The sequence below is a fragment of the Capsicum annuum genome, chromosome 3 (genome assembly GCF_002878395.1).
Source record: "Capsicum annuum cultivar UCD-10X-F1 chromosome 3, UCD10Xv1.1, whole genome shotgun sequence".
Classification (NCBI taxonomy): Eukaryota; Viridiplantae; Streptophyta; class Magnoliopsida; order Solanales; family Solanaceae; genus Capsicum; species Capsicum annuum.
In genome coordinates, this window is record NC_061113.1 from 248,391,761 (window position 1) to 248,414,958 (window position 23,198).

The 23,198-nt window shown below is 34.9% G+C and overlaps 2 protein-coding genes across 5 annotated transcripts; one reads left to right on the forward strand and one right to left on the reverse strand.

The window, feature by feature from the left end:
- Window positions 1–9,590: 9,590 nt before the first annotated feature.
- On the forward strand, window positions 9,591–14,669 carry LOC107862447 (pyridoxine/pyridoxamine 5'-phosphate oxidase 1, chloroplastic). Of its 4 annotated transcripts, none has more exons than XM_016708037.2 (13): window positions 9,591–10,067; window positions 10,159–10,197; window positions 10,947–11,114; window positions 11,196–11,301; window positions 11,686–11,852; window positions 12,005–12,241; window positions 12,402–12,490; window positions 12,590–12,640; window positions 12,707–12,797; window positions 13,220–13,324; window positions 13,426–13,496; window positions 13,829–13,924; window positions 14,375–14,669. In XM_016708037.2, exons 1-13 carry the CDS (start codon window positions 9,966–9,968, stop codon window positions 14,466–14,468), a joined length of 1,416 nt encoding a protein of 471 aa, XP_016563523.1. In that variant the 5' UTR covers window positions 9,591–9,965; the 3' UTR covers window positions 14,469–14,669. The 4 variants fall into 4 exon arrangements, 2 of the variants coding, with proteins under 2 accessions (XP_016563523.1, XP_047265697.1); XR_007053841.1 differs by having other exon boundaries at window positions 9,592–10,067; window positions 13,397–13,496; window positions 13,785–13,924; XR_001671992.2 differs by having other exon boundaries at window positions 9,595–10,067; window positions 13,785–13,924.
- A 678-nt stretch (window positions 14,670–15,347) lies between these two features.
- Window positions 15,348–18,394, reverse strand: LOC107862448 (E2F transcription factor-like E2FE). The gene is made up of 11 exons (XM_016708039.2): window positions 18,160–18,394; window positions 17,985–18,052; window positions 17,848–17,900; window positions 17,662–17,739; window positions 17,494–17,547; window positions 17,285–17,393; window positions 17,090–17,157; window positions 16,933–17,005; window positions 16,737–16,798; window positions 16,189–16,603; window positions 15,348–15,670 (listed from the first exon to the last, which is right to left on the reverse strand). The coding sequence occupies exons 1-11, from the start codon at window positions 18,240–18,242 to the stop codon at window positions 15,579–15,581; spliced, it is 1,155 nt and encodes a 384-aa protein (XP_016563525.1). The 5' UTR covers window positions 18,243–18,394; the 3' UTR covers window positions 15,348–15,578.
- Between the last annotated feature and the right edge of the window lie 4,804 nt (window positions 18,395–23,198).

Consider the following 23,198-nt stretch of genomic DNA (forward strand, 5'->3'; position numbering starts at 1 on the left):
TAGGGAATGACCAAAGTGCCTTTAAAATTTAAATAATGTCAAATCTGTCCTTTGGTGGACTGTTTTGATAAGCTAAAGTAGATCGACCATAACTCTTTGTTCCGATATTAGATTTGGGTGAAATTAGTATCGTTGAAAATATAATTCAAAGGGCTTTCATTGCATATAAAGTAGGCCACCCAGTTCGTCCTGTACAAGGAGTTATGGTCGTTTGAAGTTGACCCTAAAAATCTATTTTGAGAGGATGAAGTAAAACGAGTATAACTCCTTACTCAGACGTTGGATTTGGATGAAACCAATTTCATTGGAAAGAAGACTCAAAGATCTTTCTTTTAATAGGTCGCAGCTCTCCCGGTTCATTATATTAAGAGAGTTATGATCATTCGAAGTTGACCCAAAAAATTGGCTGGCCTCAGTAGTTTGTGTGCGGGAAATTTTCCTGCACATTTACTATTCCCAAATATCCCGGCCACCGTTTTATAGTTTCGAACATGCTCGATTATGTCCTAAACCTATCTGTTTTTGGAAATCTTTATATCGTTGGAAAGCTTATTCAATAACCTTCGCATGGAACCATCGACGGGCAAATTCCGGTATAAAAAAAAATAAAAAAAATTAATTCCATATAAATAAGACCAATACACGTACTTGAATACGTCAATACATGTACTTGAATACGGGGTGTTACACTAGTACTCCATGTAATCGAACTGTCTCTTTGATATATAATTTGGCATAATCTTCAACTGTATAAGTGGTCCTAACCGGTAGGAAGTGTGCTAATTTAGTAAGCCTATCAACTATCACTCATATGGAATCCTATCAACTATCACCCGTATGGAATCAAACTTTTGAGATATATGAGGCAAACCAGTAACGAAATCCATGTTGATCACGTCCCACTTCCAGATTGGAAGATCTATACATTGCATATAACCCCCGGGCTTTTGGTGCTCTACTTTAACTCTTTGACAATTTAGATATTCGGCTATAAATTCTGCAATGTTCTTCTTCATGTCACCCCACAAATACATTCCATTCAAATCATGATACATTTTAGTTAGCCCCGGGTGGATGAAATACCTTGAATGATGTGCCTCTATCATAATCCTCTTTCTTAGCCCATCTACATTAGGCACACATAATCTATTTTAGCACTGAAGTACTTCCTCTTGTGTTAGCTCAAATGACTTTGTCATACCACATTGTACATTCTCCTTAAGTTGAAATATTATGGGATCTGCATATTGCTTCTCTTTCACTTCAGCTACTAATAAAGATTTTGTCGCATTATACACAATAAGCCCTTCATCTGGAGTTTCAAGAAGGCGAACCCCCAAATTGGCTAGTTGGTACAGATCTTTAGTCATCCCTTGTCTTTCTATAGATGGAGCCATAGTCTTCCAACTTAACACATCTGCTACCACATTTGTTTTCCCCGGATGATACAAGATATCAACGTCATAGTCTTTTAATAGCTCAAGCCATCTTCGCTGCCTCAAATTTAAATCCTTCTGATTAAAGATATACTACAGACTCTTGTGGTCAGTATATATGTCAACATGATTCCCATAAAAGTAGTGACACCATATCTTTAAGGCAAATATAACCACTGCTAGCTCTAGATCATGCGTTGGATAATTTTTCTTATGTGATCGCAATTGTCTTGAGGCATATGATATCACTTTACCATATTGCATCAACACACATCCTAAACTAATTCTTGAAGCATCACAATACACTGCATACCCTTCTGTGCCTTCTGAAAGTACCAATATGGGTGTAGAAGTCAACTTGTTCTTTAGATCTTGGAAAATCCTTTCACATGCATCATTCTATTAAAACTTGGAAGCTTTGTGTGTTAGCTTTGTTAAAGGTGCAGAAATTGAAGAAAACCCTTCAACGAACCTCCTATAATAATCTGCCAACCCAAGGAAACTACGAACCTCTGTAGGCATCATAGGTCTTGACCAGTTCTTCACAGTTTCTATCTTTTGAGTATCAACCATTATCCCTTCATCAGATATAATTTGACCCAAAAATGCCATAAATTTTAACCAAAACTCTCATTTAGAGAACTTTGCATATACAATCATGAAGAATCTGTAACACCTATTGTAAGTGACTGGCATGGTCCTTTTTTGATCTCGAATATACCAAAATATCATCTATAAAAACTATCACAAATACATCCAGGAATGGCTTGAACACCCTATTCATCAAATCCATAAAAGCTGCAAGTGCATTAGTTAGCCCAAAGGACATGACTAGAAACTTGTAATGACCGTATCATGTTCGAAAATTTGTCTTGGGTATGTCCTTCTCTTTGACCCTCACTTGGTGGTAATCTGACCTCAAATCAATCTTTGAAAAGCACTTGGCGCCTTGCAACTGGTCGAATAAGTCATCAATTCTCGGAAGGGGATATTTTTTCTTAATAGTCACCTTATTCAGTTATCGGTAGTCAATACACATTCTCAATGAGCCATCTTTCTTACGCACAAATAACACTGGTGCACCCCAGGGAGACATACTAAGCCTTATGAATCTTTTTTCTAGCAAGTCATTCAATTGCTCTTTCAACTCCTGTAATTCTGTCAGGATTATTCTATACAGAGGAATTAAGATTGGTTGAGTACCTGGAATTACATCAACACCAAACTCCACTTCTCGTTCTGGTGGCAAACCTAGAAGATCTTCAGGAAATACATCGAGAAATTCATTTAACACTGGAATAGTTTGAAGAGTTGGTGGCTCTACATGTGTATCCTTCACTCTAACTAGATGATATATGTAACCCTTGGAAATCATCCTTTTTGCCTTAAAATATGAAATAAATTTACCTCTTGGCGCACCAATGTTACCCCTCCATTCAAGGGTTGCCTCTCTTGGAAAATAGAAATACACCCTCTTAGTTCAGCAATCTACTGTGGCATAACAAGAAGCCAACCAATCCATACCCATTATATCATTAAAATCTACCATTTCTAACTCAACCAGGTCATCCATTGTATCCCGACCACAAATAGTTATTATACAATTCCGATACACTCTCCTAGCTATAATAGATTCACCAACCAGCGTAGATACTTTAAATGGCTTAACTAACAATTTTGGTGTCCTTTTGAACTTTCCAACAACCAATGGAGTGACATATGATAAAGTAGAACCCATATCAATTAATACATATACATTATGTGAAAATATGGATAATGTACTTGTAACCACATCCGGAGAAGACTCTAAATTTTGTCGATCTACTAGAGTATATGTACAATTCTAAACTCCACTAGAGCTAGCTACTTCTTTTGAACCTCTACCACAACCTATAGGCTGTACACCCCTACCTAAAGAAGGCACCAATGATGATGATGCAACGGTTGATCCAATAAGTTGTGCCATACCACTCATGCCTCTTTGTAGGCATTCTCTTATCATATGCCCCGATGTACCACACCAAAAGCAAGAATTTGTCCCAAACTGACATGTACCTAAATGAAGCTTTCCACATTGTTTACATGGCTTTCGATGAGGCCTTAATTGGCTCATACTCCCATGATCTTAATACCTTATTGTTCGTCAACTCTAACTCTCACTTCTTTGCCCAAACTGTTTGTCTTTGGACCTTTGAAACTGTGGTGGAGCACTAGCTATAGGATAAGAAAATAATGGCCTAGGCGGTCTATTAGAAAACCAAGACCTAAAGCCTTGGGATTCCATGAACTGCCTGGAATACTCTCTTTCCAATTCTTATGTTCTTCTTTGCCTCTGATCCTCCATTTTTTGTGCAAAAGCTTGTATCCTTGCTATGTCCATGTCTTTGTTGAAAGCAGCAATAGTACAATCTCTAACCAAATATGGATCCAATCTATCCATATATCTATGAACTCTATCATCCATAGTAGCTACTATATTAGAAGCATACCTAGCCAAAGAGTTAAATAGGAGGTTGTACTTTCTCACGCTCATATTTCCTTGGCGAAGATTCAGGAACTGGTCTGCACGGGCCTGTCGAATCTCAAACGGAAGGTAATGATCAAGAAATATCTCTTTGAATTCTTTCCAAGTAGTTGAAGGTGCATCAATACCCCTAGATCGTTTTCAGTCTTCATACCAATATATAGCCTCCCCTTTTAATCTATATGCATGTAGCTCCACTGTCTCCTTACCCGATACATGCATGACATCTAGAGCCCTTATGATTTGATCAATAAAGTCGTGTGGGTATTCATTAGGATCTGATCTAGTGAACGTGGGAGGATCCAATTTAAGAAAATCCTGTGTCCATAGGCTAGATGCCCTATCTACACCACTAGAACTTGTGGTTGGAATTGTTTGTCCTTGAGCTTGCCCAGAAACTATACGAGCCAATAATTGCACCGTATTCCTTAGATCTTGGTCAGTAGAATTAATAGGTGGTTCTGAGGATGCGGTTCTTCTCCTCCTTAGTTCTTCTGGAAATGGAGAAGTAGAAGAAGTTTGTGATACAAACTCAGCTTGAGCCTCACTTTGATTAGCTTGTGAGGTAGCCAACCCTTCTCCGACAGCCACGTCTACTCGTTTACCTGTATTCTTACTTCTTGTAACCGGCATCTTTACTATAATAAGAAAAAAATAGGTTTAGTGTTTAAATATGACTTCACCTACGACTTGGGCTCTATTGCACGATCTAAGATGTGAAAAAAGAAACAACCCCTAAATGCCCATAGCATCTTGTTTATAGATGTGGTGCACAACACACCCATAAGCAAGACTCTATGTAGACACAACTTTGTAGACTCCCTAGGACGACCTGCTCAGATACCACTTTTGTAACGCCTCAAATCCTATTAGGGAGAACAGGCACTCGTAGTCATAAAGGCCCAAGAGAACTAATCCATAACCTTGTACTTCTCATGCATGTAGCTATGACAAACAAAGGTTCTGAAAAATATGATGTTATGCATCAATGAGAATAACTACGTAGGCAAGCACAAAATTATATATACAACACCTGGCCGTTGGGGCCACCACATCTAAAATACAAGACACTACCATGTTTAACTTTACATTAGTCTACAAAGCCTCTAAAAGATACATAAACTTAGTTAGGGTCGGGACAAACCCCTTCCTTACTCTTGACTACTGCACAATACCAAAATATATGAAACAGACTCGGAAACCCCTGAATCAACCTGGATCTCACCGATAGTCACTGAATAGCCTGTGCTCGTACTAGCGAGGTGTATTAGCTGAAGCACCTATGCCTGCAGCATGAAATACAGGTTCCCCGTGAGGAACGTCAGTACGAAGATATGTACTGAATGTGTAAGACTGAAGGTAACAACAAATGATACAAAAGCTCAATAGAAATCAGATACAGGTGAATAAGTAGTACTAGTAGACCACCTTTATATATAATTGTGGGATGACGTACATTACATTCTTTTCTTCATTTTTTACCGTTCTTACTTCATAATCTTTGTAAGCCATAAATGCAAATGACCAGTTGATCAGTGGTAAATAAATAAATTGGGATCGGCCCATGCTAGGCTTACGCCCCTGAGCTGCCACCCACATAAGAACATTAGGATCGGCCCATGCTAGGCTTATGCCCCTGAGATGCCACCCACATATAAAGGTATCGAGATCGGCCCATGCTAGGCTTATGCCCCTGAGCTGCCACTCGTTTTACAGATTTACGTTACTTAGTTTATTTAGCCTTTGAGATTGTTACTTTGGTGGTCATAACATTATGGTACCTTGAAACAGTAATCTACTAATAAGAGACATGTAAACGGACACTTAATGCAACAACAATGAGGTAGGGAGCTGTTGGCACACAAATGAAGTGTTTAGGAGCTGAAAATAACACATGGGTCTTATTTGAGTAAACGGAGAACTCCTGAAATTCTCTAGTGAAAATAGACGTGCAGGTTTAATAGTAAGCATGTATTGAGGTGTTTTAACATGTTAGAGAGTGGGAAAAAGGTCATTGACTACATGGGATATAATACGCTGCCATTATGTATCACTTGTTATAGGATAACCTTGGAATCTTACTTGATGGACCAAATGTCCGATTTCATGCCAAAGAGTGCAAAATAGAGTATGCCTTACATACCTGGTTATATAACTCCGAAACTAACCCAACTTGACTTCCCGTCTTTTAGATTACTTATCTACAATAGAATATATGGTAAACTAGTATTAGCAACCAATCAACACATTTGGGTTACTTAACTTCACCAAAACAGTAACTGGGTAGTAAGCACTTAATCTATCAATCAAGGGTGTTATTTTAACCCTTTTCTCCTCCAATTACACCTATATACCATACATGTTCTTATAAAATTCACCGAAATCACCTCATCTTCATTACACCCTCCAAACAATACGTAAAACAGATTGGGCATTAAACACATACAATAATTAATTCGGTGGTGTACCGCCACACCTTTCTTTTATATTTCAATTCAAACTAGTAAAAATTGAGAAGGGCCTGAGAGGATGAGTAAAGAGGATTACTTACCTAGTTAGTTTGGATACATGTCTCGAGTTTCGAGTTCCACCAAAATTCATTTGATTTCGGAATTAATTATTTGACTTAGCTAGTGCATTTTTATCACATACAAGATTACGGAGAGGTAGTCTCCGCTGGAAAAGCTGATAAAGCTGTGAATGTTTGCCTGTCTATGCATAAACATGGTTGCCCTCAGGATTTGAGTTCTCTCAATTCATTTCTTGACGTGCTATGCAAATCAAACGGGCCGAAATGGCTCATATGTTGTTCAAGATGTCTAGGAGCAGGTTTAAAGCTGATACAATTAGTTATAATACACTTGCTAATGTGGTTTCCTTCATCAAGAATAAAGAAGGGAAAAAGTTACCCGTATACATATGTGATTCAAACAGGATGTCACTGGCCTTTCTATGTGGTGTATAATACCAATAACAAGTACAGAATTATCCAGTAGAAGGGAAAACAGAAACACTTTGAGATGCACCTCCTTCAAGTCATGGGCTGTAGTCTGAGCACCCTGCTAAGTCTCTGTGCTCATGACTCATGAGCAGCTGTATAACGATAATTGTGTACTTTTTAATTCATTTCCGTCTCAAATTCTTCATGTTCATCATACTTATCCACATCTTACCGCACTCCAAGAGTGAATTTCACGAGAAGTGACAAACATGCTCATGAGCAGCTACATAAAGATAATGCCATGCTTTTGAAGTTATTTTCATCTAAAACTCTTCACACTCGGCATGCTTGTCCACATCTTACGACACTCCAAAATTGAATCTCGCGGAGTCACAAACCCACCTCAGATTTAGAGCCTTACTGTTTCATTAGGCTTCAAAAGGGCACTTTATTTCGTTGCATACATACGCTGTTGTGCTCACAATTTAAAATGGCAGGGGAGGCGGCCATATTTGCTTACCAACCTCAAGAATCTCCCTTTGCCCTTCTCAATTTCCCCTTCATCACAGAAAGTATCCATCAGATAACAACGTTGCAGTTTTGAACATTAAAATCTGATATAAACATACACACCTGAAAAGGTTTTAAATTTGCGTGGCAGCAAACTCTCGAGCAATTTACCAACCTCTCTTTCGCGGTTGAGCAATTTGAAAAGGTTTCTTGGGGCAGATACCAGATATGTTAAGAATCTCAGGGTTGCTAACTTTTTTAGGCCGAAAGAAATCAGCTAAATGGATATGAAAAGGGCAATTCTTTAGGCGTATAAACAAGCAATCTCTTGGTTTGTCAAAGTATAACTTCTTCATTTCTTTCTCATACGTTAGGTGTGTGAATAATGCCTTAAGTTCTAAAACTGCAAGTATCCAAGACTTTGTTTCCATATGTGAACTGCATTTTGGTGAGATTTCCTCATTAACTTCAGCATGTCTGCCTCTTTAGAAGTTTAACTTGCTCTTCTTCCCCATATAGTTTATGGCTAAATTTGGTTTACCTTAATGCTGGTTGTGTTATATCCCCAAAACAGTTGATGGAACGACAGTATGGAGGATTGCGCGATTGGCTCCATGACTACATGTACACATACGTGTATATTGTGGAGTCGGGAACTTTCAAGGCATCAATAAAATTCGTTAAACATTTTTATCAGATTACTGATCAATGTTTATAATAGAGATTTTCATGTAATTATATCATATATTGACATGATTCTACTAATCTTTTTACGGCCATAGAACTTACTGCACGGTTCTGCAACTTAATGCCGTTATATTTGTTTCTAGTTACGTTTCTCATTCGATATTTTGTAAGATAAAAAATGCTACACAACGACATGACTATTGTAGTCACAAGTTTGGTCAGCACTGTCGATTTCACAATACTGTATTCTGTGTTTATGTAACTAACCATTATCAAGAACAAATTTACCCTGCGTGATTTCACAAGTGGGGTATGATCAAGATAGATTGTATATATTTGGTGAGAAAAGACATAAAATAACTATTGAAGATTTTCTCGAATTTGCAAAAAGATAGTTAAACTTTGCGTGCGATCTATTACACCAAAAAATTTGTACAAACCCTTATAAATAGATCATTTTGAATGATTTTGAGCCAATAAAGTGATCATGGCCATTGGAGCTTGAATGAAGAAAATTGGCTGCAACTATCAATTAAAAACTGCCATGTGTAATTAAATTTGACAATTATTTTAAATCCCTTCTCCTCCTTCGTAAAAATTCGATTTTCCCAAACCTCCATTATTATAGCCATTGGAGCTTGATTTCAAAAAGGTCGCTCTCTTCTCAGCGAACTCAGCCTTAAAAACACTTCCTCCATTTCATAATAAATGAATTGTTGAATTTTGACACACATATTAAGGGAAAAAGCATTAAAGATATAAATTTAACACAACTTTTCATTTTTATCCCAAAAAAAAAAAATCGACTTTGTAATACCTTTTCAAAAGTTAATTGGTTGTCAAATCATAAGGACAAATTTGAAAAAAAATTCAATGATTCACTTAATTCACTTATTCCGAAACGGATGGAGTAAGATTTTTCATTTATGTTTTAATTTTTCCTTATTTTTCAGTCATCGAAGCTTTAATTTCTTCTTAATTTACTTGAAATTTTTGAAATCAAGTTCTATTTCTAATTAGGTTTTGAGGGAAAAAATTTCTACTCAAAGTACATTTCAGTCGACAAGAAAAAGAAAGAGTAAAGAGAGAAAATATCAGCTGAAATAATTACTATTTTTGAAGTGAGTTACTATTATTGGGTGTTGTCGCTGGAAATTAATGTCGTTACTGGTTTGGGGTCCGTTCCAATGAGACAAAGATGAGGGAGTTAGATATGGTGCAGTGATCGAGTTTAGGTGGCAGGTCGGTGGTTGTTATTTGCATGTTAATGACTGTGAAGGCTGTTAATGGCAATGGAGGTTTGAGGAGAAAAAATGGAAGAGAAGTTAAAAAAAATTAAACTAATTAATTGAAAAAAAAAAAGTGATCTCCACGCGCTTAAATTTAGACTAGAATTGAAGATAAAATCATCAAAATAATTTATTTATACTGATCTAGATAACTTTTGCGGGACCTTTTAATAAATTCAGACACGTATCTTTTCTCTTTTTTGGCCGATAAGAAGCTATTTTCAATAAATCTTCAGCTCACAAAAAGTATATCATAAACCACTGCTGCGCTTTGTGAAATCAAATACGAGTAAATAGCTACAGCCTTTGTTCCCCTGGGGTTTCGAGTTGTCACTTTGCTATTAGGAAAACGACCCTACATAATTAAGACAAGACTGATGTAGAAACTCCAGAAGCATCTTTTCAATTTAATAGATTCTAAAAATAACGGCTATGCTTTTCCAATAATTTTGTTTGTTTCTCTTTAGGGAAAGGGGAAAGTAACAATTGTTTTCCCGAAAAAGAGTATGAAGTAAAACGTACAATAATAATTGAAGGAAGTAACAAGTATCGTTTGTTGTGTTTTGGAGCTGAACAACATGGAGGACAGAGAAGAGATATCATATGTGAACCAGCAAGAAGCCATAGAAATTGATCGGATGTTGATGGGTCCTCTTGCTTTTACTGTGGATCAGCTCATGGTTTGGCCTCTGAATTTTTAAATTCACTACTATGCCCTAAATTTCTCTAGTTATCCATCCCTAAATTGGGTTTACTTGTTATTGAATTTAGGAATTGGCTGGCTTGAGTGTTGCCTCTGCAATTGGAGAGGTAAGTTGTGTCATAGCATAAGTATACTGTTACAATATTGTTCCATGTGTAGCACTAGACTTCATTTATTTTCAACAGTGAGAAACAATAAGAAAGAGGGTGGTTTTTTAGTAGTGGAACATTTGTGGTTCTTCAATATCGGAATCCTTTGCTCGTGCTATTGATAAATTATCGTTGTTGGATGGTGCAAACAATTTGTTAACTAGAGTTCGTGTAGTCATTTACTCTACAACCTATTCGATTAAACTAGATGACCCGATCCTAATTGTTTTCATCTGCCAATCCATTTATCATCTAATTGAAAGAAAAGTATTTGTGTCCCTAGTCGGGTAGAAACCATAGTTAAAGATCATTTTTTTGGGAGCGTAGGTTAGTCGAAGAATAAATTGATATCAAAGCAAGTAACCTAAGGATAATTTGGTCAAGGGCGGATCCAGAGCATAAGTTGTGGTTTCACGGAACCAGTAACTTTTGCATAGATATTGTATATATTGTAAAAGATTCAGTAAATATTTAATTGTGAATTCATTTATTATTGTATGAGTATTAATTTGAGGTAGCTATAGAAAACCATAAGCTTCAAATCTTGAATCCGTCTCTGGATCTGGAATCGTGATTTGTTAAGCCTCGACAGGAAAGACAGATTATGTGTTAGTTTATAGACAAGCAATCACTTGTTTGTGAAAGTATCATTTCTTTATTCTTTCCTCCCTGGGATTGTCAAGACTACATGCATGTCATTTTTCCAGGTCTATAGTTCAAGTGAATATACTCGCGTGCTTGTTATATGTGGTCCTGGTAACAATGGTGGGGATGGTCTTGTAGCTGCTCGACACTTGCATCACTTTGGTTATAAGCCATCCATTTGCTATCCAAAACGGACTACTAAACCTCCTTTTGCTGGTTTGATTAGCCAGGTAGAGGATATGAAATGAAATTCTTGAACCTCAATATATCTAGTTTATTTGAGATGTTAATGGATGTGAGAATTTTGGTAGCTTGAGTCACTGTCAGTTCCATTCTTGCCAGTGGAGGATCTACCCATGCAGCTTTCAAGTGACTTTGAAATAATAGTAGATGCTATTTTTGGATTCTCATTCCATGGTAATATTTCCTTTCTCAGTTTCTGTTTGACATTTCCATTAGTTTTTCTCTTTGCTGTGAAGGCCAAGACTGTTATTGAAAGCTATATAACTTCTACAGCTGATTAGCTGTATGCCAAACTTGTTAGTCTTATTCTTTGCATAAGTTGGTTTAAGTCATTCATTATCCACCTTAACGTGGGTATGCAGCGTTGGAAGTGATTTGCTGTTATTGAGGACTTTGACCATCTGGTTCTTCTTTTCCTTCTACTTATTTAAGTCATATAATTTTACCTTGGAGCTAGCTAGAATATCTTTCCTTAAAACACAAAGCTAGCATTATGTAGATAAACTTTAGGTCTCCAAAAATGTCAAAAGTCTTTTTGAGCATATTAACTCTTTCCAGGGAACCCAAGGCCACCGTTTGATAGTCTCATTAGAAGGTTGGTCTCCATGAGAAAGCAGCAGCGCGCACATGAGAAAGCAGCTGTCATTATATCCGTAGACATACCTTCCGGGTGGCATGTGGAAGAGGGAGACGTTTGTGGTGAAGGCATTGAACCTGATATGCTGGTATGCAGTTGTTAAGTACTAACATTATCCAAAAAAAAAAAAAAAAGTACTCGCATTTTACTGTTATCATGTGTTTTACTGGGGGATAACTCTGCTTATCCTTTGAAAATCAAGGAAATACCTAAAGAAAATTTTGGACATACACTATGTAGGTTTCTTTGACTGCTCCAAAATTGTGTGCCAAAATGTTTTGTGGACCACATCATTTTTTGGGTGGAAGATTTGTTCCACAATCCGTCATAGACAAATTCAAGCTAAAACTTCCATCATATCCCGGCACTTCCATGTGTGTTAGAATTGGAAATCTTCCACAACCCAATTTATCAGCACCGAAAGGAATATTTGCAGCTTCTTTATCTCTTGAGGTGGAGGAAGATCCTATTGATCAGGTTGAGTTTGTAGAAAAGTCTATTATATCTGGATCTTTGACTCTCTTGTGGTAATTTTATCCCAAGTTTGCCGTATAATCCAGAAATGTATGCAAACTTCTTTCTTAAAGCTATACAGTATATTTATATTTGAGGCAATAAAGCCCCATTCTGATTGTAGTTTCAAAAGTGGCTTGGTGATGCATTGGCAGCTGGCGTCAAAGAACCCCATTATATGGTCATGTCAACAGCTGGTAAAGATGCAAAACCGTAAGTCTTTCTAGCTTCAATTTTCTAGTCTTTACATGGTGTGCAAGTTAATATAACAGTGATTTTTGCTTGATGTTGACTGGTATTTCTTCTTCCCAGTTCATCGCGGATGATATCATTGGAAGGAGTAAACAAAGATGGTTTTGTCTGGTGAGCTCCATAACTAATTCTGAAGTATACATAGTCTATTTAGTGACATCCTTCTTGCTTCTGCAGGCATACCAACTATGGGAGTCGAAAGGCTCGTGAAATTTCTGAAAATCCTCATGCATCACTTCTCTTTTACTGGTGTTCTTTGAATTGCCAGGTTAAAAACAATACCATCATTAGCACTTCTTGGAATTTGGGAGAGCACTAATACATAGTGACACTGTTATATTGGTGTAACTATTAACAACTTAACATACATGAAAATGTCCAGTGATAGCTCTAGAAATCCTGTCCTGGATATGCACTCGATGACTTGAGAGTAATCTGCATGATTGTGTTGGGGTAGATGAGTTACCGAAAAGATGCATTTAGCCTTTGCAGACTACTATCTATGCACAATTAGAATCCACGTTCAGTTTCACCATGATAAAAATAAAATGTAAAGAGATAGAAAGAGGAAGTAATTTTCATTATTATCATTGCATTTACTCTCTGAGATGTAATTAAATAACTTACTACATAATGCACTTACAATTAGATGATTATTCTTTCTGTGCTTCATTACAAATTCATTTGTAGATAAGAGTGGAGGGATTTGTGGAGCAAGTTTCTGACGAGGAATCTGATCAATACTTCTCTAGTCTTCCTCGAGATGCCCAGATTAGACCAATAGTTAGCAAGCAGGTTCGTCTAGTATTTTCAAAAACAGATTTTCTAGATTCCGATTTTTGCATTTCTGTATACGTGCATCAACAGTTAGTTTTCAATCTATTCTGCAAGTTCAGAGCACATCGATTAATGGACGAGAGGTTCTCTATCAACAGTACAAAGAATTAGAGGACGAGTACCATGAAAGGTCAGTAGTTTCACATAATTCTGGTCGTTCTTTCTTTTCTTGTCTGCAACTAGTGCTGCTCTGGTTTCAATATTCCATCTATGCCTAGCAGAAGTATTCTATTGATTGGGTTACAGTGTGTGATTGCTATCAGCATTTACAATATTTGGATCGAGTTCTTCAACCTTGTTCGAACATGTAAAAGACGTACTTTTCTGTCTGCGTTCTTGAAAATTTTCTGACCAAGACTTGTTGATTACAACTAATTGTACTTACGTATCCTTTCTCAAGAAGTTTGTGATTGTCTAGATTCAGGTGAACCCAAAAGCAATCCTTTTTTGCCTAACATGCAGGACTTCAATACCAAGACCCAAACACTGGGGAGGTTACAGGCTTATTCCAGAGTTTTTTGAGTTTTGGCAGGGAGAGGAATCTCAAGTGCATCTCAAGTATGTCCAAACCCATCTAGCTTTTATTTCATCGTGATAGACTCTACGGGCCCATCAAATGATCTCTGTTTAAATCCAAGTAGTCTGCACTAATTGATTTGGATTCAACAGAAAGACCACCTAAAAGTTTGGGTCGTGAATGGAGGGAAACTTTGACATACCTCTTATACCGCTTCATATATGGCATTGGAGTGAGTAATTGTAAATTTATTTTAAAAACTAGTCAGAAAAATCCATTAAGAGAGATGATAGAACAGATCTCCAGAATCAATAAGTTTAAAAGATGGAACTAGATGAGCAAATATGGGACAACCCTATAATATCTCCCACCAACTTGATGGAGTAGAACAAAGTTATTTTCCAACGGATCAACCTTGATAATTTGAGCTGAAATGATTCCTGATATTAATTGATGTTGACTTATGCATTTAAGCATGCTGTTGTTAACAGATTGCGGTACTATGTGGAGGAGATCGATGGAAGAAAAGTATGGAGAGTTGATAAATTGGTCCCACTATTAGCCGAATCAACATCTTCATTATGACTTACCATATTGAACCTTAGCAAAAGTTGCAGGCCATGACAGCAGCTCTCAATTAGATCTTCCCTTTTTATGTGTCCCTTCTGATTACCTTTTCTTGGGTCAGGATGTTGCCCTTAGGAGGTGATATTTCTGTATATATGTGTATGCCAAAAAGTTAACTTACATGTTATCTCCTTATATATATCTCCTTGTTGATTTGCATTTGTCCCTTCTACTTTTATTCCAGATGAAGTATCTTTTGTTTCTTTTTCCTTTTTGTGTCAAAAATTGGCTCTATGTTGGTCTCAGGTACAATTCCTAGTAGTGGCAAAAACAATAAAGTGATTTGTTCCCATCTATCCTAGTTTTGATGGATATTATTAGATGGCAATTATTAGATGAAATTGGCTCTGTAACTCCTGACAATTTCAGATGATGCAATCTTCTAATGAAAATGAAGTTCAGGGAAAGAAATCAAAAATGTTCTATATCTTCCCACCCCCTCCCCCTCATTTCCGCATCATGGCAATAATGAGAAACTCTTTCAGTTGCATTCTTCACTAGCCCTCCCCAATGTAACCATTGTATAACATTCAAATCACTTCCCTTATTTCTTGACCGCAGAGACACCATTTTTCGAGTGTCTAATGGACAGGTTAGGTCATGCCTCCAAAAGACAACTTAAACGCTGACAAATAGAAAAGGATTTGGGCAACTATGATCCAATTGAGCCGAGCAATAAGTTGATTTGACGGCAAAAATTAAGTCATTATGGGGCTGAGGATGAAGCTTCTGTCTAAGTTGATTAGAGTTTCTCATAAGTTGACTTGAAACTGTAGAGGTAGGAAACCCAAAATTAACCTGCAAATTGGATATTGAATTTACCTGACGCATCAAAAATGGATAGATTGGGGGTTGCACATTAACGAGACAATTACAGCCCTAAATTTATTACTTCTATAAAAACTCTGTTTTGCCAAAAGGCACTTGAATCCTTCCAAGAATCAATATTAACCGAAAAGATACGGAAAATGTACATAGAATTACTGTTGAATGCAACGAGAATATGCATTCGACCATGTCTAGTTCGCGAAGGCAGCTTATCCTGTTCTTAGCAAGAAAGAGAGCACATCAGGAGATCAGCTGAATTGGGTTCTTCCCAGCAACTTCCAAGTACCATGATTTCCATGCTTCCACATAATGTGCAAAGAGATCTTTCAGTGCTGTAACACACAAAACAGAAACCAACTTGTAAGCTCGAGAACATAACTAAGCTAAGATACAAGAATGATTTGTACCTACTTCATAATATGTCAGCATGGGGAAGAATTCGTACCAAATAAACAGTAAGTGTAATTTGTTAATTCCACATTTTATGCAAAAGTTGATTTGGTTAAACAATACTAAACGCATCTATATCATAGCTCAGAACAAGTAAACAGCCAGCAGAGCAATTTATGAAAAGACCACAACGGAAAAAGAGTTTTAACCTAATAATCCATACCCTGGTAGATCACATTAACGAGGGTAGATCAGTGGACACTACTTTTTGTTTCTAGTTTGGTCTGCCTTCTGACATTTATAATACTATGAACGATAATCAATTGAATCATACTAAAGATGAGAGGATCATATTGAGGATGGTAATTGAGGATGGTACTAAAGATGAAACTCAAGATACCTTGGTTGTGATATGGAGGATGGTAATTGAGGATGGTACTAAAGATGAAACTCAAGATACCTTGGTTGTGATATTGAGGATGGTAATTGGATGCTAGACTTTCCCAGTCATGAACCCGTTTCATTCTGTCAGACTGAGAAACTTCAGCTGGAGGTATGGTTGGAGGAGCAAATGGACCGAAGTGGTAACTCTTTTTGCTGCTTGTTAAACCGGGCTCCTGTTTAGGAATGTGAAAATCGTTTTCCGGGTTCTCACATTTCACTTCAGTAAGCAATTGTATCCTAGTTGCTTCATCTGAAATACCATCCATAGGTAGACCAACTCTGCTCCTCTTGATAGTTGAATTTGTAAGATCACTACCAAATACCCTCTTCTTAGATTCATTAGCACAAAGAGCATCAACTGATTTGTCTTCTGATCTTTCTCTCAGCCCCAACCATCTAAATGCTGGTTTCCTCGTCTCTGGGTGATGGGTCTGCAAGTCATGCAAGTAGCAATATCAGTAGCTAGAGTTTTTTGTACAAAAGGTTACCTAGGTAAGAGTTAAATTTTCATTATTCTGCTCAGACATTTTTCTTCCTGATGAATAAACACTTGAGGATAGTTACCTTCTCAATAAACTTCATCGAAGACAAAACATTAGCAATATCATACAGCCTCCTAACTTTAGCTGCATCAATAAGAAGAAAAGCATTACTTGAAGGAACATAGATTGGCAGCACAGTGGTATTAAAAGAAACCAACAGTTTGTGTATCGATATTAGTTATTCAGATTATTAAGCAAGAACAAAGGTATCGACTTACTTCTTGTCATCGCAGGAGGCCTTCCATCTCCTAACAGTATCTTTGCTGCCTCATCAAGGCAAATCATATCAACCTGAATTGAGTCACCACAAAGAATTAGGATCTGTAGAAAGCAAATTGAGAAACAAGCTACCAAAAGTTGAAAGTTTTAGCTTACATTGGTACAGAGGAAGAGCTTGACAAAATTCTGCGTAAGAAGTCCCAATGATTTTTCTCTCCTATTTTCTGTTATAACATAGGCCAATGTCTCAGAAAATACTCCCACAAAGTAGCTGTATTTTTCACATCAAAATAATTGAATTGCAATTTACAAGTACCACTTGAAAGACGGAAAAAGAAGCAGCAAATTTACCAGATTTGAAAGGGCCTGCAGAGTTGACACCAGAATTGGGGTTTAGTTTATCGGTCTGACTCGAATCAATTAGGTTGGAGTCTCTATCATCATCATCATCATCTGAACCCTGAGGTTATACGGAACAAAACTAATGAAAATCAATTATCCCGCTAAGACATAGGGCTAAACCAAGCAATATTCAAGAACAAGAACCGTCAATTACTTACCTTGACAGAGCTAGACCCATCAAATCCACTGCCATTATCTTTTAGACCCTCTTCCTATCGAATTATTAAATGACATGAGAAAAAACATAGCACAATTTACCCAGCCAAAAAAAGCAAAAATGGCACTTAAATAAGCCAAGATACAAAAGTTTAAACCAGTGTGCTTACCTTCAACTGTTCCAAAGTCCTCGGAATTGCTCCGAACCCTTTCCATGAATACCTATTCTTAGCCTTCCTTGCAAGAACCTGAATCAACAAAAAACCAACTATAAGATTTGAAGAAAAAAAAAACGAAAAATAGAATCTTTAATTCAAAAAGCAAAAACTGCTACAATTTCTATTAACAGATCTTACACCAATACTTTCAAGTACATTCACAATATCATAGATCCGCCGTCTTTCAACACCTATAAACGGCCCAAAAACACCCAATAAATACCAACCCAAATCCGAACCACAAATAAAAGGACTTAAGGATTACATCATTGTACCCAATCTCCGTGCAGCATCATCAAGCCCAATAGTCTCCACGCCTTCCCGATTATACAAGCTCAAGAAACTGCACAAACAATTCACAGAAAAAAAAAAAAAAGAATCAGCAAATCTTCAGATTCATACCTTCATACAAAAAACATCAAATCAATTACGGCCTCTAAAATTACATACTTAGAACATAGGAGACCAAGAGACTTCTGTTTTCGACAATACGTAGATCTAGAATCTTTAGAAGGATCTAAAGTTAAGGCCATAGTGATTTTCTTTTCTTTGACGAAACAAATTCAACTGTGTGTATAAGTATAACCAAGAGAGAAATGTGTTGTTGTGTTTTATGGGAGAAGAAGAAGGAGCCGTTAAGAAAGGGTTTGTTGACGTTGGCGGGGTGGAAATTAGCCATTGGAGGGGTTTTGAAAGTTTGAATTTCAGATTAAACAGCGGGAATTTGAGTTTCTCTCTAGATGGCCGCGCCTACTGGCACCTAAAATTGACGGTTTTAACCTTGTTACTGCTTGCTTGGTCGGTGCGTTTATACGAGGTTATATTTGGAAATTCGCAAGGAACATATGAAATGGGGGAATCTGATGATGACACATGCATAATCACGTGATTTGCTTTTTCCGCGTTGTTTTGAGTATAATAATGATTCATTATCGCTCTATTAATTGATGTTCAGAATAAAAAATAATTTTGACAAATAGATAATTGGATAAAATCTTAAGAAAAAAATTATCTTGTAGAATTTAAATTTTATGCACTGTAAATAACAAAATATTTCACACTATCAGATAAATTTAACCTACTATTGCAATTACCTAGTTTTTTTTATTTTTATGTAAAAAAATAGATAATTTACAATAGCAATTTAAATTTAAATTTACCTTATAATAGAAAATATTTTATACACTGTATCAGTATACAAAACTTAAACTCTTAGGGCCCATTTGGCCATAAATTTTTTTTTTCTTTTTCCTGAAATTTTTTTTCAAATTTTTAACTTTTCCGAAAATTATGGTGTTTGGCCATGAAAATTCAGAAAATTATTTTGAAGTTGGATTCCAAAAAGTGAAAACAACTTTTGGTTGTTTTCACAATTTTTCACTTCCATTTTAAATTTTCATTATTATTACATATAACCCCAATTTTTAAATTTTTACACAAACCCCTCTTATAACTATAATCAACCACTAATAAAAAAATTATTATTTGTATTTTTTATGGTATAACATCATTTTTAATTGTTACAGATATTCTAATCTCTTTTTCTTCTTTTAACCAAAATTTACTAACGTGAAGTAAATGGCAATCTATGGCGAAAATATATTAATTTTTGTTTTGAATGAACTATATTATAGAAATATAAGGTCTAGTACATTATTATATTTAAAAATGAGAAATTTAATATTTTTTCTTTATCATTCTAATTGTCTGTATATATCATATAATGGCTATTATGATTTTAATAAATTATTAAAAAGTGGTCAATAAAGTCGCATATCAAACATAATGTAACGATCCATATTTATGATACAATAATATTCAAGGAAAATCAATATCATCAATAAAGAAAAAGCAAAAAATTAGCACTAATCTATTCAAAAAAAAATTCATTCGTAAAATTTTTTAAAAAGACCAAATTCAATAAAATAATTTATTCAAGTGAAAGTAATTAAGCATTTTCATCAACAAATTTAAGAATATAAAAAATATATTTATATCCATCAATCATATTTTTATTCAAATTTTTGAAGTAACAATCATAATAATTAGTTTGTTGTTAATTATTTTATCAATTGAAGACATATAAATTATTTTCTCAACATTTGGTTGTATGTTAATAGGTAAATATGTAGTTGAGTGATTTTGATAATTTTTAAAAGTTGAGGGCATAAAATTATATTAAAAAAAAAATCAAAAGTCTAAAAAATAATTCAAAAAGGACATGGCCAAACATAACTCCCAACTCCAACTTCATCTTCAACTCAGACTCCAACTCTGAAAAAAAATAATTTTTATGACCAGAAGGCTACTTATTGATATGTCAAAAATGACAAGTAAAATAGATATTCAATTAGAAGAATAGGGGCAAGTAAAAACATAATGGATGGAGTAGTAATTACTCCCTTCATTTAAAAACAAATAAAGAAAACTTTTGAAGTTTGTGGTCTTAAATTAAAGTTATGTCAAATATATCAAAATATCTTTTAACCTCGGGGTCCAGATATGTCATGTGAATCGTTAGAACTATAAGTATTGCCAAAAAAATGAAGGGTTCATTCTTCTTGAAACAAATTAAAAAGAAAAGTTGATCACTCTTTTCAAAACAGAGGAAACCGTTCAACTTTTCACGTGGCTATGAATATTATTGGCAATATTTTGAAATACATTTTCACTTTATTCCATAATACTTATTTGGCATAATATTTTGTATACATTTTCACAATATTTGAATTTTTGAAAAACACCTCAAGAGGTATTTTACTATTTTTGGATTCACGTTTTGCATTTTTTAAATTTATTTATTTGTTGATTTTTTTTTCATAAAATCGTTCAATTCTCATAAAAATCCTAAATTATTTTAAATTTATTCTCACTTTTTATATTTTTTCTGAAAAAAAATTATTCTAAATATTAAATTCAAAATACTATAGTCAAACACTATTTTATTTTCAATTTCAAAAATATCAGATAAAGCGAGTATGTTTTAAATTTTCTTGTTTCAACAAGTTCTAAGACTACAAGATTCAAAATATTAATTTATAATCGTAAGGTCTGTATCGAATTAAAATAGGTCATTCTTTTTAAAAAGAAAAAGTTTATTTTATTGAAAAATTATTAAAAAAAAAAACTATAGTTAAAAGAACTAAAAACAACTACTACTACTATTAAAAAGACATTTCATCAAAATAAAATAGTCAATGTTTCAATAAACAAAAATTAATGCTAATATTAGGTTATAAATTTGCTAGTATTTAATAATATATATAAATTATTTATGTAACTATATACTTCGATATGGTATCTATAAATATCAAATGTTGTATCAATGCCAATTTTTTAAAAATGCATATCATATATCATATTAAACCATGATATCAAAAAAATTAATTTGATAAAATAAAATATTAAGAAGTTAATTTAGAAATTTCCCATCGATGCATTAATTTAATTTAGGGTTGTTTCGAAAACCACCCTCCATTATATAGTTATACAAAACTTGTTTGGTTGTCATAATGTAATTATAGTACTGTAATTACAAATACTCTTTGGAATATTTGGTTGCACAAGTGTATTAAATTTATTATAATAATAGATTTTTTTGTCTTTACTTTCTAGTTTTGATTTGTAAATTTTATTCGATACCAAAATTCTATTTATGTTTACTATAATGTGCCTTTGATTCCTTTAATTAATCATCACTGTTTAATTCAAATATGAAGAGATAATCTCAAGATACCTTGATATATCGTAACAAAATCTTTAATTTTTCACTAAAAAAATTATTGTGTAATCTCGAGATACCTTGAGTCATCTTATGTATCTCGTATTTCACACTGCAAAAAATATTTTTTACTAGACTAACAACATGTCATCATGATACACTATCAAATATAATCTGGTTGATAATCCAACAAGTTTTTGAAAAGGGATTATGGATCTAAGTGTTAATTGTTGACACCCAATTTTTGCTCTTCGTGCTTAAAAATAACGTATTCAGGCTTCCTGATCGTTAAAGGACACAAAATACAACTTTCACATATTTTTTACAATTGATAACAAATTATTGATTTTCATCCTTACTTTAGGATTTTTTTACTCTTTATAATTTATTAATAATTTGTCTTATTCTTATCAATTTATTATTTACATTTTAATAATTTTAATATTCTTTACATTTTTCATTCAACATCTATATTTTACGTTCCGCAAATGCTGAGTCGGATCAATTATTTTTGTGCAATATAATAATTCGATGTCTTATCACATTCGACAACGACTACACAATAATATCTTGTCACGTCCGACAATGGCCACTCAGTGTTGTCTTGTCACATCTGACAATGATCACTCAATGACATTACCATTTGAATAATTACTTTGTCCGTTGGTCAAAAGGATGAAAATCCTTTGACCAATAACTTAAGGACCTAAGGGTGTTCTATTATAAAAAGAGAGGACACCCCTTTATCCATTGGATAAAAGGGGTGCTCAATTTTTTGTATAAATAGGTGGTGGGAGGACACATTTGGAACACACATTTTTATTTATTTTTTCCTCTCTTTCAAAATACACATATTTATTTTTTATCAACCACGCACATATTCATAAATATACAAGCATATTTTATTTATTCCATTTTTCTCTTCAAATCACACACAAAAATATATATAAAAACACACAAACACACGCATACATAGAAAACAACCTCCATTTTTGTTTCATTTTTTACCATCAACAACAATGACACACATATAAATATATTTATAGACGCCTACTACATAGTTTTCATTTTTAAGCTTTCGTCTTCTCCGTAGATACCAACAGTTCATCCGTTCTCATGCGTCACCTCCACACGGTTTTCTTCCCCGAAACAGCCGCCCAACAATACCACCCCCACGCTACAAGCTTTCCCTTTACGTCTCGCCGTAAGCTCGCCGGAGGTGATGACCAGTGAGCATCGAATTTCTTCCCAGATCTGCCGCCATCAACCACTACAACAGCCGCCATCAACACCGAGAAACATCCACGAGCCGCCTCTTTTCTCTAATATTTTTCTTTTACTACACAGATCTGGTCAAAGCCGTTTGGATGGATATTGGAATTAATTAGATAATATGTTTGTCTCTGTTTGCTTTGCTATTTTATTATCACTGTTATTGATCATTTTTTTTTTTGCCTTGAGTTTGCTGTTGTTGGAGTGATTTTTTGGATGATTTTTGTTCTTCTCATTTATTTACACTGATAGTGAATGGATACTGCACACTTGGCCAATGAAAAAAGTATTATTGATTTTGAGGCCTTCATAAATAAAAGACGGATTTTACGTATACAAATACGTAATAAAAAATATTTTATGGGTGATGATAAAACTTTATAACAATACAAGATTTTACAATTCAGATTTTGACAAGACGATTTAGGACGGCCAATTAATTGAGCAACCACTTCGTAGCAAAACGATTTAGGACGGCCAATTAATTGAGCAACCA

Coding starts and splice junctions, on each gene's coding strand:
- LOC107862447 (XM_016708037.2), top strand. CDS start 9,966: ATGGAGGACAGAGAAGAGATATCATATGTGAACCAGCAAGAAGCCATA. Junction 11,302..11,685: donor TTTTGGATTCTCATTCCATG/GTAATATTTCCT, acceptor AACTCTTTCCAG/GGAACCCAAGGCCACCGTTT. Junction 12,798..13,219: donor GGTGTTCTTTGAATTGCCAG/GTTAAAAACAAT, acceptor ATTCATTTGTAG/ATAAGAGTGGAGGGATTTGT.
- LOC107862448 (XM_016708039.2), bottom strand. CDS start 18,242: ATGGCCTTAACTTTAGATCCTTCTAAAGATTCTAGATCTACGTATTGT. Junction 17,901..17,984: donor TGATGCTGCACGGAGATTGG/GTACAATGATGT, acceptor GGCCGTTTATAG/GTGTTGAAAGACGGCGGATC. Junction 16,604..16,736: donor CGATGAAGTTTATTGAGAAG/GTAACTATCCTC, acceptor CATGACTTGCAG/ACCCATCACCCAGAGACGAG.